Source organism: Capra hircus, chromosome 19, assembly GCF_001704415.2.
Source record: "Capra hircus breed San Clemente chromosome 19, ASM170441v1, whole genome shotgun sequence".
In the NCBI taxonomy this organism is placed as follows: Eukaryota; Metazoa; Chordata; class Mammalia; order Artiodactyla; family Bovidae; genus Capra; species Capra hircus.
Genome location: NC_030826.1, coordinates 33,034,362 through 33,048,562, shown reverse-complemented (window position 1 = coordinate 33,048,562; position 14,201 = coordinate 33,034,362). Strand labels below are relative to the sequence as shown.

Below are 14,201 nucleotides of genomic sequence, written 5' to 3'. Positions count from 1 at the left end.
AAGGTCATTCATGAAAAGAAGCACAGACGGGGCGAAGGTCCGACAAAAGGCAGCTGGTAAGGAGAAAGGTTCGGGTAAGGGTCAGGAGAGAGGAAGGCTGAGTGCTCCACTTCCGCCCCCGAGGACCTCCACCCTGCCCCTTGGAGACCCCCGCTACCATCTAGGACCTACTGCACAAGCACTACCACAGCAGACAACTAGCAACAGCGGATACAAAAAGAATTTGTTTTAAAAGATGATTTCTATGGTTACTGAGTTAAAAACAATCTTCACTGTAAGTCTAATATTAACACAGATTTCAAGCTAGGTTCTTCTCTTCTACACAGAATGTGTAACAGGCTGAGTGTATAAATGCTGTAGTGGCAAGAAGAGGTCCAAAAGGAACTTTTGGCTCTGCTGATGGGCATCGAGGAACACGTACCACACTAACGAGAAAGAGCATACATATATAAATTAAACACAAACCGAATTTTCTGTCACATCCTAGTCAGGCAACCACAGAACCCACTAACACTGGAACTGTTTATTAAGCCTGTAAGAGAAGGCTAATTAAGCAATTCAATCAATTAATAAATAGCACTGGATTCAACATACTTGAAAAGTAACTCATACTAAGAATTCAGTGTTTTATAAAAACCTTTTCCATCATCACCAGCTCTGATCCTTCTTTACTTTACCCTTGAGTCACAAATAGACCTGCAGCCAATCAGCCCACAGGAGTGCTTTATTGTGTGTTTTATAAAAGCAGGAGACTTTCTATAAAATCCATTTTGGGGCACACCCCTACCCTCCAGGCATGCCCTGAGGGATCCTCATCACTTACTCCACCCACTGCCTTTCACCCTCACGGAGGCTGTTCTGTCCAATAAATTGGACTGATTTTGAACCCAGTCAAGAAACTGGTGATTAACCCATATTTCTGCCTCCTGGTGACAATTACCATCATCTTACGTATTGGGTGTCTGACGACTCAGTTATCCATCTATACATACACATCCATGCACGCCTGACTCCAAGATCACTCGTGTAAATGCTTACCTAATGATTAGCTCACAGCTGCTTTTCTCAAAGCCATTTCCTTTAGGATCTGGGATAATATAGCTGTAGGCTGCCTGTACAAGATGCACTGATTCTGGTGAATCCACTCACAACAGGCAAACAACTGAAACAACAATCCCCAACTTCTGCTGATGGTTGCCTATAGCTGACAAACCAGTTCTCTAGCATGGTACATAAAGCATGGAATTCTTCCTTCAACAGGGGCTTCTAGAAGACCCATGATAACCAGCTCTGTCACAAGGTTCTCTTCACATTAGGGGGAAGCTGGTTTCCCTTTAACTGTTAGTTCCTGGGCTGGATTCTGGTCAAAAACCAACTTTAACATCACAAAATTATTCATATAATTGAGGCCCAGCTTTCCTAAATTCGTGGACACTTTTTAATTATAAGCATAAAAGAAGAAATTGTTTTACAGACCTAAAAAGGCAAAGACTACCTAAAGGTCAGTGGCCTCATACTTTATAACTAAAATTCAAACTACACCCCAACTCTCAGTTCTGAAGCAGATAATGCAAGTCATTCCCATATCCAACGACACATTCTCTACTACAACAGTGTACTTGGCATCAAATGTCCCTTATAAAGTGAAAAACCACAGAACGGCTGCATTGTGTGCTACAAACTTCACACTATACAACAGGAGATTTGGCTGATAAAATTATACTGTCAAGTATACCATATAACATGAATATGAAATATTAAATAATTTAAGACACAACTATCAACTTTTCTTCAGCATGTAAAGAAAAGCACCAAGCTTCAAAATTTAAGAACATTAAAAATTATAGCAGAAAGCAGGCTTTAATACAGGTAACATTACCACAGAACAGAGAGAACTGGAGAAGGTACAGCCCAGTGGTCTTCAAGCCCTGAGCTGCCACGGAATGGCGTGAACTTACCCGGTTTTCATCATAAATAATCTGGACAACACTGCGGTGCTTCTGCTCCACAGGAGGGGGAGACACAGGCTTCTCGGGCTCTGGAGGCTTTGCGGCCTCCTCTTCAAGCTGTTGCTAAGAGACCCAGAAAGGGAGAGTCAGGCATCTGCTACACGTCAGTCCCATCAGTAATTATTCACCAGAGACAACACATGCTTCTGAGCAACGCTTCACTGATTCTACAGGGTAATCACTTAACTGACAAGGGTCTAAGGACCCAAAGGCCCTAATGAACCCAACCAGATTTATTTTGACTAATAACTAAACAGCATAAGTCATCTTTTGATAGATAAACCCTTTTGTATTCTAATTCTGATAAATTTAAAGCAAAATAATAAGGGACTCTAATAGCAAAGAGAGATAAGGCCTTCTTCAATGAACAGTGCAAAGAAATAGAGAACAACAACAGAATGGGAAAAACTAGAGATCTCTTCAAGAAAACTGGAAATATCAAGGGAACATTTCATGCCAGGATGGGCATGATAAAGGACAGAAACAGTAAGGACTAACAGAGGCAGACGAGATTAAAAAGAAGCAGGAAGAGTATACACAACTACGCAAAAAAGGTCTTAATGACCAGGATAACCATGACGGTGTGGTTACTCACCAAGAGCCAGACAACCTGGAGAGTGAAGTCAAGTGAGCCTTAGGAAGCACTACAACAAACAAAGCTAGTGGAGGTGATGGAATTCCAGCTGAGCTATTTAAAATCCTGAAGCATGATGCTGTTAAAGTGCTGCATTCAATATCCCAGCAAATCTGGAAAACTCAGCAGTGGCCACAGGACTGGAAAAGGTCAGTTTTCATTTCAATCCCAAAGAAGCGCAATGCGAAAGAATGTTCAAACTACTGGACAACTGTGCTCATTTCACATGCTAGTAAGGTTATTCTCAAACTCCTTCAAGCTAGGCTTCAGCAGGATATGAAATGAGAATTTCCAGATGTACAAGCTTGGTTTAGAAAACGCAGAGAAACCAGAGATCAAATTGCCAACACTCCCTGGATCACAGAGAAAGCTAAGGAATTCCAGAAAACCATCTACTTTTGTTTCATTCACTAAGCTAAAGCCTTTGACTGTGTGGATCACAACAAACTGGTAAATTCTTTACGAGATGCGAATACCAGACCACCTTACCTGCCTCTTGAGAAACCTATACGTGGGTCGAGAAGCAAAAGTTGGAACCTTACATGGAACAAGTGACTGATTCAATATTAGGAAATGAGTATGACAAGGTTATATACTGTCACCTTATTTATTTAGCTTATATACAAAGTATATCATGTGAAATGTTGGGCTAGATGAATCACAAGCTGGAATCAAGATTGCTGGAAGAAATATCAATAACCTCACATACGCATTCTAAAGGCAGAAAGTGAGGAACTAAAGAGCCTCTTGATGAAAGTAAAAGAGGAGAGTGTGAAAAAGTCGGCTTAAAACTCAACATTCAAAAAACTAAGATCATGGCATCTGGTCCCATCACTTCTTGGCAAATAGATGGAGAAATAGTAGAAGCAGTGATAGATTTTGTTTTCCTGGGCTCCAAAATTACTGTGGACAGTGACTGCTACCATGAAATTAAAAGACACTTGCTGCCTGGAAGGAGAGGTATGACAGAACCTAGACAGCATATTTAAAAAGCAGAGACATCACTTTGTTGACAAAGGTCTGTATAGTCAAAGCTATGGTTTTTCCAGTAGTCATTAAGGATGTGTGAGCTGGACCATAAAGAAGTCTGAGTGTCAAACTGATGCTTTTGAACTGTGATGCTGGAGAAGACTCATAAGTCCCTTGGACGGCAAGGAGATCAAACCAGTCAAATCCAAAGGAAATCAACCCTGAATATTCATTGGAAGACCTGTTGCTGAAAGTGAAGCTCCAATACTTTGGCCACCTGATGCGGAAAGCCGACTCACTGGAAAAGACTCTATGCTGGAAAAAATAAGGCAGGAGGAGAAGGGAGCGGGCAGAGGATGAGAGGGTTAGATAGCATCACTGACTCAATGGACATGAATTTGGGCAAACTCCTGGAGATAGTGAAGGACAAGGAAGCCTGGTGTGCTGCAGTCCATGGAGTTGCAAAGACTCAGACAAAACTTGGCACCTGAACCACAACTTAAGTACGAGAATCTAAATGTATGAAGGTATTGCATCTGCCTCTATCACAAGGACCCTCTGTGTCCCTGGAATAATGCTGTTCTGCGTTATAGACACACAGTACCTGCTAATGTCTGGCAGAGACAGCATGGTAGAACACTGAAGGGTTAACCCTTAACTCAGCACAGCACCACCCTCTACCCCACTCCCCCATCAGACTTTATATTCTACAGTGAGGAGGTGGCAAAGTCGAAAGCACATGAACTGCTAGTATGTGCAGCCACAACGCAGGAGGCTATCTGAACTACTCTGCCCAGGTTCAGCCCTAGGGTCACCCTTTACAAGTGGTTTGATCCAAAGACCCTTTCTAGTTCTTACCTCAATCTGGAGGAAGTGTACAAACCCCTCATATGTAAAGTGGGGATATTCATCCTACCTATCACACAGCTTTCTGAGAGGATTACAGGACTCAGCATATGTCAAGCACAACTATAAATGGTCAGTGAGTATCACCTACTGAAGTAAGTAGGGACTGAACTTAGTTCACTGCTTTTTGTCTTCCATCACCCCAACTGATACCTAGTAAATGCTCAACAAACAGCTACATGGATATAATATAAAAGGCATTAAGGTAAAAGGTGGTAAGTCTACTAAAGGCCCAGCAGAAAAAGATTATGTACATTTCCAAGTAAGACTGAGAGTCAGGTTCCTCATCATGTAAGTCAGACCACACCCAATGAAAGGATAAAAATCCTTCAAGAGGGAAGCTTTGAGGTCCACTTCCACTTTGGAACAGAAAGGACTCACGCAACCTCAAATGATAGTATTCAGGGTTCTGAGATCATTTTCATGTTAATGAGGTCTCCAACCATGCCCTTTTATTCCTTTGCTCAGAAGGCCTTCTTTCAGAATGTCCATTAAGTAGGTATAGAGAAAGAAATAAACAGGTTTCAGGAAATCACATTTTGTTCTTCACAGTTAAGTAGCCCTGGGACAAAACCACAGACAGACATCAGACAAGCTCATAGATTCAAATAGACTGGTGGTTGCAGGGGCAGGCGGAGATGGACCAAATGGGTGAAAGGAGTCAAAAAGTATAAACTCCCAATTATAAAATAAGTAAGGGATGCAGATATAAACTATAGTTGACCATAGTTTGGTGACTATACTTAACAGTTTATTGTATAGTTGAAAGTTACTGAGAGAGTAGATGTTAAAAACTCTCATCAAAACAAAAAAAAATCTGTAACCATATGTAGTGAGAGATGGTTAACTAGCTTTACTGTGGAGATCATTTTGCAATATATATAAATATAAAATCAAGATGCTATATAATGCTGTGTCAATTTTACCCCAATCTTCTTTTAAACTGAGAACTACTAGGAAAAAGAGATAAATCAAAAATTCAGATATCTACTACATTTCTACATCAATACCACAAAGAACACAAAGCCCAGAAATCAGTCCAAACCTGATTTATAACAGAGCTAAAAGTACAGCTGGAAAAGGATGAACTTTTTAATAAATTATTAATATGGGGGGAAAATATTGACTTTTATCTTGAGGCAGACACAAAAACTCAACTTCTGGTAGATTAAGAATAATGTGATGAGAAACTATAAAATTTCTTAAAAGATGATAAACTCTTTTAATGATCCCAGGGTAGTCACATACAAAAACTACAGAAATTCTGTTCACCAAAAATGCTGACCTAAATGTAAGAGCTAAAACTATAAAACCCAGAGAAAAAAACATAGGTATAAATCCTTGTGACCTTGGATTAAGCAACGAGGATTATGGTTCTTAGATATGACACCAAAAGCACAAGTGATGAAAGAAAAAATAAACTGGACTTCATCACAGTTAAAACTGAAAGCTTTCTGCCCTGGTGTGACTCCATCCTGCTTACCGCCCTCTGCAAGTACAGTCACTCACCTCTGCCCACTGTCTCTCCCACCTACAGGTGTGCCCCGGGGGCCCTGGAACCACCTTTCAGTTGTCAACTAAAGACCAATAAAGATGACTTTAAAGTGGATTATGATGAAGATGAGCAGTTATCTTGAGATAGGTCAGTTATACTCAGCTTGGACTCTGTCTCCTTTTCCTCTCTGCAGAGGTCAATTCCAAGGCTGGTGCAAAGGATGAAGTGCACTCTGCTAGAGCAGAGGTGGTCCCAACGAAGCAACCCTGGCCATGCTAATTTGTCCCTGGGGGCTGAACGCCAACTGTGGTCCAAAAGTGGTTCAGGGCTTGTAGTTATTAGTGGACAGCTCTTAGAAGATGCAGAATAAGAAGACGAAGAGGAGGACGTGAAACTCTGGAGTATATCTGCAAGTGGTAGCAAGGTTCCACAGAAAACAAGCAAAGCTTGCTAATGAAAAGGAAGCTGAAGAAAAAGCTCCAGGAAAGAAATCTATGCAAGACACTCCAGCCAAAAAGGCGCCAGATCAAACCAGAATGGAATAGATTCAAAACCATCAAACATCAGGAACAAAAGTCAAGAATCCTTCAAAATATACAGCAGCCTGCCAGACTCCTCTGTCCATGGGATTTTCCAGGCAACAATACTGGAATAGGTTGCCATTTCCTTGTCCAGGGGACCTTCCTGACCCAGGGATCAAACCCCTATCTCCTGCATTGCAGGTGGATTCTTTACCGCTTGAGCCATCTGGGAAGCCCTCAAAACACACTCACTTGCTCACAAACCTCCTAAAACACCAAAAAGACCTAGTTCTGGAGAAGACGTTAAAGTAAAACTGCAGGCAACTCTAGGAAAAAGCACGATGAACAGTCCTCATAAATTAACGTAGGGAGAGAGGAAAAGGAGACAGAGTCCAAGCTGAGTATCACTAGCAATTCAGACCAAGTTTTCTACTTTAACCTCAACTCCCTCTCCTGATTTACCCCCACCACAACCCACCAGGCTGGAAGCAATCTCACTCCGGCTTCATAAAGCACTTGTATTTGATGGTTATGATTCAAGAATCTTATACTTTGCCTTCTATTACTTATTCATTTGATTTACCTCTTTTACCATGTTTTAATCACTTTTATACCTCCTTAGATGCTCAATAAGAATTTGAACGAATCAGAGGAAAAAAGAGTTTCTTATATCAACAAACGCTATCAGGATAGTGAAAAGACAACCCACAGAATGAGAGAAAATATTTGCACATCATATATATGGATATTCAGAATATATAAAGAACTCTTACTCAACAATAAAAAGACAACCCAGCTTAAAAAAAAAAAATGGGCAAAGGATCTGAATAAACAGTTCTCTAAAGAAAATATACAAATGACCAACACACACACAAAGAGATGTTCATCACTGGTCACTAAGGAAATTAAAATTAAAACCACAATGAGAGACTACTTCACATGCACTAGCATAGCTATTTAAAACAGTGAAGAAGAGAGAGGAAAACCCTCCCTCAGACACTGCTAGTGGAATTTAAAATGGCACATCAACTAAAGTTAAAAATATGGAAAGTTCAACACTCTTCTTTAAGGAGACAAACATTCCAAGAATGTACTAAGCAGTAAAATCAAACACTTACTTGTTTTTTTTTCAGTTTAAGGATCTGCTGCTCTACTTTCGCAATTTCTCGATCTACACGATCCATACTCTGTATTAACTCTTCCTTTGAAAGTTTTGAAGGTGAAGCATTTTGATCATCCCCACATGGTTGCCCAGAGATTGGAGAGGAAGGAGCTTCATGTTTGACTCCAAATGCCGGGTCCTTTAAAGAAGAAAATCAAGAACAAATGGTTCCTCACTAAAGATCAATGTCAGCATCAAGAGTCTCTTAACGGGGACTTCCCTGGTGGTCCAGTGGCTACGACTCTGGTTCTCAATGCAGGGGGCCAGGTTCAATCTCTGGTCGGGGAACTAGATCCCACATGCCACAACTAAAAGATCTCATGTGCTGCAACTAAGACCCAGTGCAGGCAAACAAATAAAAATATTTTTTAAAAAGCCTGATGGGTTCATTAAAAAAAGATTCTCTTAACTGAAAAAAAGTGCTTTTTAAAACTTAGCAAAGCCATGTGTGCTCCCTTTCTACACAGTAGCCTATAGTAGCAATTTTCTCCCTTCTTCCCGCCCACCCTCCCTTTCTCTCACACACACACACACACACTCACATACACACACCACTGATGTTCACAGTTCAGACATATCCCTGAAGATCCTAAAAGCTATACAGGTTGAGGTGGTTAAGTGGCCAACCAGCCTTTACTACAGTACTGAGACATACAGAGAATTTCTGCAAAAATAATGATGCAATCACAACAAAGGAAGATGCCAATTCCTCAGCCATTTTGTCGCAATGCCACTCCAAAACATCTGAACACAAGCACTCTGTGTGTCCAACCAACTTAACAGCTACAAATGGCCATTCCTATCAGAAGTTTTCAGGCTTTCCAAGGGCTAATACTGATGTACATAAGTCTGGGGAATGACCTAGAACTTTTGTTGCTTTGATCACCCTCAATAAAGAGCAACTAAGCCTGCCCGCCCCACAGCACATGTTAACATCTCTCCAGCCAAATGTACCTCCTCACTCCAGCTCCATACTGAGCAGGGACTACAGTAGACTGAAGGCCTCCACCCAAAACCTACCACCCTGCCAATACACACATGCACACTCGCACAGCCTACTCATCTCCAGTACAAGGTGAAGATGTGAGCAACACTGCAAAGCATATGAATTTCAGATTAAGACACTGGTTCTCTTTAGGCTGTAAGAAGTCTAGAATAAGCACAGTTCATAAGACCAGAGGGCCCTCAATGTATTAAACAATGACTAAGTAACTGAGAAAAAATAGTTCTAACCAAGAATACACTTAAATATACCCAGATAGTTGTTCCAAAACACCATGGAATAGAGATTAACTAAAACTTAACATGTATATTCCTGAAAAATCTGATATTCTGTAACATAATATAGCTAAATTAAGGCTTCTGGGGAAAATGGGATTATAGTTATTACTTAAAACCTGTAAACTTTGCAAGCAGAGCATTAACAAAACAATAGCAATTCTAATAAAATAATACTGTCAAAGCTCCAATACCATTTGCATTCAGACTACAGTCAATCCTTTGATAGCTGTAAACCCTGCAGTTTATGCTTCCTCTGTTAATCCTTTGGGTCATTTGCTTCCAGTTCAAAACAGCACACTTCATCATAATGTTAATAAAAATCAGATTTGCAGTATAAAGACTTTGCTGTTGTTTAGTCACTAAGTTGTATCTGACGTTTTGCGACCCCATGGACTGTAGCCCACCAGGCTCCTCTGTCCATGGGATTCTCCAGGCAAGAATACTGGAGTAGGTTGCCATTTCCTTCTCCAGGAGATGTTCCTGACCCAGGGATCAAACTCATGTCTCCTGAATTGGCAGGCAGATTAACCTTTAAAAACATAAAAGGACAGGAAAAAAGGTCTCACAGTTTCTTTTCAACATTCCAATCTTCATTAAACACTGAAAAGCAGAGCAGTTCTTTAACTAACTAAACTAGCTACTACCTGCACTAAATGAAAACCACTGACAGATGCAGACTTTTCAAATCTTTTTAAGGTCTTCATCTATCTAGAAGGCTAATTCTTAATTATGAAAGCTTGATCTTTAGAGCTCTAAAACATTCACGTGCAACAATCATTCACCATGGATTTCCATGTTACATTAACATCATTCTCTTACATATGTATATGAAATCATTTGTGTTACAAACACATATAATACCAAAACAGATTACATTTCGACTCAGCAGATTTTGAAAATGCTCCTCAGGTGATCTGTCTGACCTGTGCCCTAAGAACTACTATTACAGATCAATATTTCCCACTGACTTCATCTCTAGTTAAATATTTAACAAAAAACAAATTCCTGTTTACAGTGCCTATCATCTGACAGGCACTAGGCAGAAAGGTAAACAAAACAGGCTTGCCATCAGGGAGTTTATAATTTTGTGCTGGGACATTCTGTTAGCTACTTGAGGCGGGGGAAGTTAAATTTCTATCCCACATATCACAACGAAAGCCAAATAATAATATTTATATATGATTTATTAACAAATCACAAGTAGCCTCAAACAAAAGGTATTCATATTATACTGAGCACAGGAAAGTCAACAGCAAAAGACATTAAAAAAACATCGATGAATCAAAATAAAGAACAATTTTCTCTTTAACAAAATAGGAATAAATTTACAAGGCAAATGGGAAAAATAATTTGCAAAACGTGAACTCTAACAACTCAACATAAAATAAAAAACACATCAACAGAAAACTAGGCAACAGATATGAAAAGCAATTCATAAAACAGGAAAAAAGGAAAAATAAATGAAAAAATGTTAAATTTTAATAACTTAGAAAATAAATGCAAATCAAAAATTTATCAAACTAACAATGATCTTTTTAAAGAATGTAAATATGTGGTTTCAGTAAGGACACACAGCTACCAGGCGCTCTTACATCATGCTGTCAGCAGTAAGAACTGGTTTTCCACCTTTTCAGGGCAAACTGGATACACCCAGGAAAACCTTGAAATACGCTAACAGGAATTTACCTTAAGGAAGTAAATAAGAATGTAAACCAAAAAAATGAACCTAGGGAATTCCCTGGTGGTCCAGTGGTTAGGCCTCCACACTTTCTCTGCTGAGGGTACAGGTTTGATTTCCTGGTTGGGGAACTAAAATATCACAAGCTGAACACAAAAAAGAAACGAACAAACAAAAAATCAAGCTAAGAAAAATATGTCATTATTCTAATGAACAAGCAGGTAACCTACATGTGTGACAAGTTATTTTATATCCATATATGGAATATGACCGAAAATACAACTGTAAACTTAATGACACAAAATGAACCTCAGAACCTATTTAAGCAAAAATAAAGTCATACACAATGCACAAAGCAAGCACAATAAAATGTGCACAATTATTAACAACAAACTGGTGAGACAAACTTTTTCCTTCAAGCTTATCCAATTTCATTCTTCTATAACTGAAGAAAAAAACTAACAAATGCTAACCCTTTCAAAATCCCAACTTCTAAAATAAAAGGAAAGTCATGACTTACAGCTTAGGCAGGAAAGAAACAGGACTAGGAATCAGAGGTCATGGGTTTTCATTTCAACTCAGGAAACACTACCTAGGTCACTTAGTTTTCCTTAACATCTGTCTTCTCTGCTATAAAATGGAAATCAGCTGTACTCTCATCTAATATAAATGGATGAAGTTTAAGCTCTCTGCCAAAAAAAAATCTATAGCTATAAATTACATTTATGTTCATTTATTCAGCCTTGCAAGACCTTTACTCACTTCATTCTTTCCTTCTTTTTTAAATGCTGCAAACATTCCTTATAAACCCACAGACTATAATACAGATATTTTACATGGTAAAGTGGGTCTCAATATTCCTAGGAGTTAAGTTCATTTCTAGCTCATCACAAAGAGATTTACCCACCCAACTTACTATTTTTAAAATTTCAAATTTACCTAAGAGTTGAGAGACTAGTATAATGGATTCAATTACCCTTCATCTAGCTTCCCTAACTGTAACATATTGCTATATTTGCTTTATCTCTCTGTATACATATACCTACCTTTTTTTTCCAGTTGATCTATTTGAGAATAAAGTGCAAACATATTTATTGTCTTTTATTTAAATCACTGTTCACTCCATAAAAACTCAAAGAAAATGTGTGGATATTTAGTTATCTGATATTACGGTGGAAAGGGCCACTAGCCCTAAAGGCAAACAAACTTTTTTGGAAAGAGATTTAAGAACAAAAAAGCAAAGATAAAGAGATATTAATATTGACAGTAAAAGGGTTAACACTTTCTGTTAAAAAATCATTTTAAAGAATTAGTTTATTCTTTCTAAAACAAATATTTATTCTGTACCTACTAAGTGCCAGGTTAACTCCTGATCTGAAGATCTAATGACAAGCAAGATAGTTAGTACAATAAACTGAGGAACAAAATAAAAGTATAATACAGAAACATGCACATCACCAAAGAAAGGCAAGTAACAATAAACAGAAAAGGAAAAGAGGTATGATCTTAATAGAACCTTCTCATAAACCCACAACACATAGTGTTTGAAATATCATGAGATCACTGGAAAGACTGATGTTGAAGCTGAAACTCTAATACTTTGGCCACCTGATGCGAAGAGCTGACTCAGTGGAAAAGACCCTGATGCTGGGAAAGATTGAGGGCAGGAGGAGAAGGGAACAACAGAGGATAAGATGATTGGATGGCATCACCGACTCAACGGACATGGGTTTGGGTGGACTCCGGGAGTTGGTAATGGACAGGGAGGCCTGGCGTGCTGCAGTTCATGGGGTCACAAAGAGTCGGACACGACTGAGCAACTGAACTGAACTGATTGCTGTTGTTTAGCCACTCAGTCATGTCCAGCTCTTTTGCAACCCCATGAACTACAGCCCACCAGGATCCTCTGCCCGTATCATTTCCTAGGCAAGAATCCTCGAGTGCATTGCCATTTCCTTGTCCAGGGGATCTTTTCCCAACCCAGAGATTGAACTGGCACCTCCTGAATTAGGATTCTTTACCACTGAGCTACTGTCATGAGATTACAGCTCATATTAAAAGTAGTTATCACTAAGAGAATAAAAATTTTTCTTTACAAAAATTATAAGCATAGTTAAACCTTACCTAAAACATGTCTTCTCCCATGTAGTAAGTTAATAAACTGCAACTGAATTTAAGGGGATTATTTAAAATTCAATTTAACAGAACTGTGACAGTCTTGAGTAGCTCTGACTACATTTTACAGCCCAGCAAGCTGGTACAAAATGCTTGAGAGTCATTCGATAGCAATTTTTCTTTACAGCAGTCCTCAGATTGTTTCTCATTTACCAAAAAGTCAAAAGTACTGACTTTAAAGTCTGGAGTATTAAGTCTGTGGCTTTTTAGTTTTGTTTAAACAAAATTTTTACTTTCCCACAGCACTAACCTTTGGTGAATGGAATAACTGGTCTTTCTTTTAGGCACTGTGCCTGAATATGGCTAAATACACATTTCAGACCGACAACTCCACAGGGTAAGAGAACAAATATTTACCTTCTTAGCATCTGCAGAAGACCTCAACCCTTCTGGCAATGTGTGCACTAAAGGTAAGACCGCAGCGCTGACCCGCTGGAAATGGGAATCAGAAAGCTGCTCCAGACGCGGTCTCTTGGAGTCCAGTGAATCATGATCCCCTGGGGAAGGGCCTGGGTGAAACTGCTCATATCCAGTTCTCCTTTCTTGAGGCCTAACACACACAGAGAAAAGAATCACTTGAAAATGTTTAAGTAATGTACAACTTCATGCTAATATCCCTGGTTGAACTTTGAAATGAATGAGCAGTTACACTTACTTTCAAAGTGAAACCACCCCCACCCCAGGAGAACACATACCTCACTATTAAGTCCTATTAAAGTTCTGATTCTAACAGAAAAGTTTCTTCTTCTCTACTAGAAAAGGGGAGGTAGGAGTAGAGGTGGTAAAGTAGTGAAAGATGCAACAGAAGATTCAATTTGAAGAAAATTTAAAAGGTGCTAAGGAATATCCATAAAATAATTATTTTTAAAACCATGCCATAACAACTGAAGTAATATAATCTAGACTAGAAGAGCCACTCTGTTCAATCAATAATAAAAGCAAGCGGGGAAAAAAAAAATCTTTCAGCAACTGCCACATGGAAAGATAAATGCCTTGAGTTGTGAGGTTATTATCAAGACTTAAAAACAAGTGTCTTGAGAGGGAATGCAATATTGCTTTGAACACATAATTCTGACCCTCAAAACATGCTTTCTGTCTTATTTCCCCAAGTACCTAAGTATCTTGAAGGTCAGGAATCTGGTTTCAATTTCCTTACATGATATACTGTATAGAGTATTTACAAAGTATTTCCAGACGCGACATTTTACTTGTGGCCAACGTTTAAATGAACATCTCACAAAACAACTTTTCATTTTGAAGTTAATCATGGGGTTTTGTTTTTAGTATAGGTGATAAAACAAACCCTGAGGTTGATAATTTCATAATACTTCAAAAATCTGAAATCTTGATTCAAGACATAAGATCCCATTG

At 39.0% G+C, this 14,201-nt stretch overlaps 1 protein-coding gene across 18 annotated transcripts in view; it reads right to left on the bottom strand.

Annotated features, from left to right (window-relative positions):
* The window catches only part of NCOR1 (nuclear receptor corepressor 1), a 115,841-nt gene that overhangs the window by 74,880 nt on the left and 26,760 nt on the right, over nucleotides 1–14,201 (bottom strand). For all 18 annotated transcript variants that reach the window (XM_018064700.1, XM_018064701.1, XM_018064703.1 and 15 more), the window contains exons 4-6: nucleotides 13,188–13,380; nucleotides 7,653–7,835; nucleotides 1,959–2,072 (exon numbers count right to left, since the gene is read on the bottom strand). In XM_018064700.1, the coding sequence (XP_017920189.1) occupies nucleotides 1,959–2,072; nucleotides 7,653–7,835; nucleotides 13,188–13,380 (490 nt within the window). The remainder of the gene's footprint in view (nucleotides 1–1,958; nucleotides 2,073–7,652; nucleotides 7,836–13,187; nucleotides 13,381–14,201) is intronic.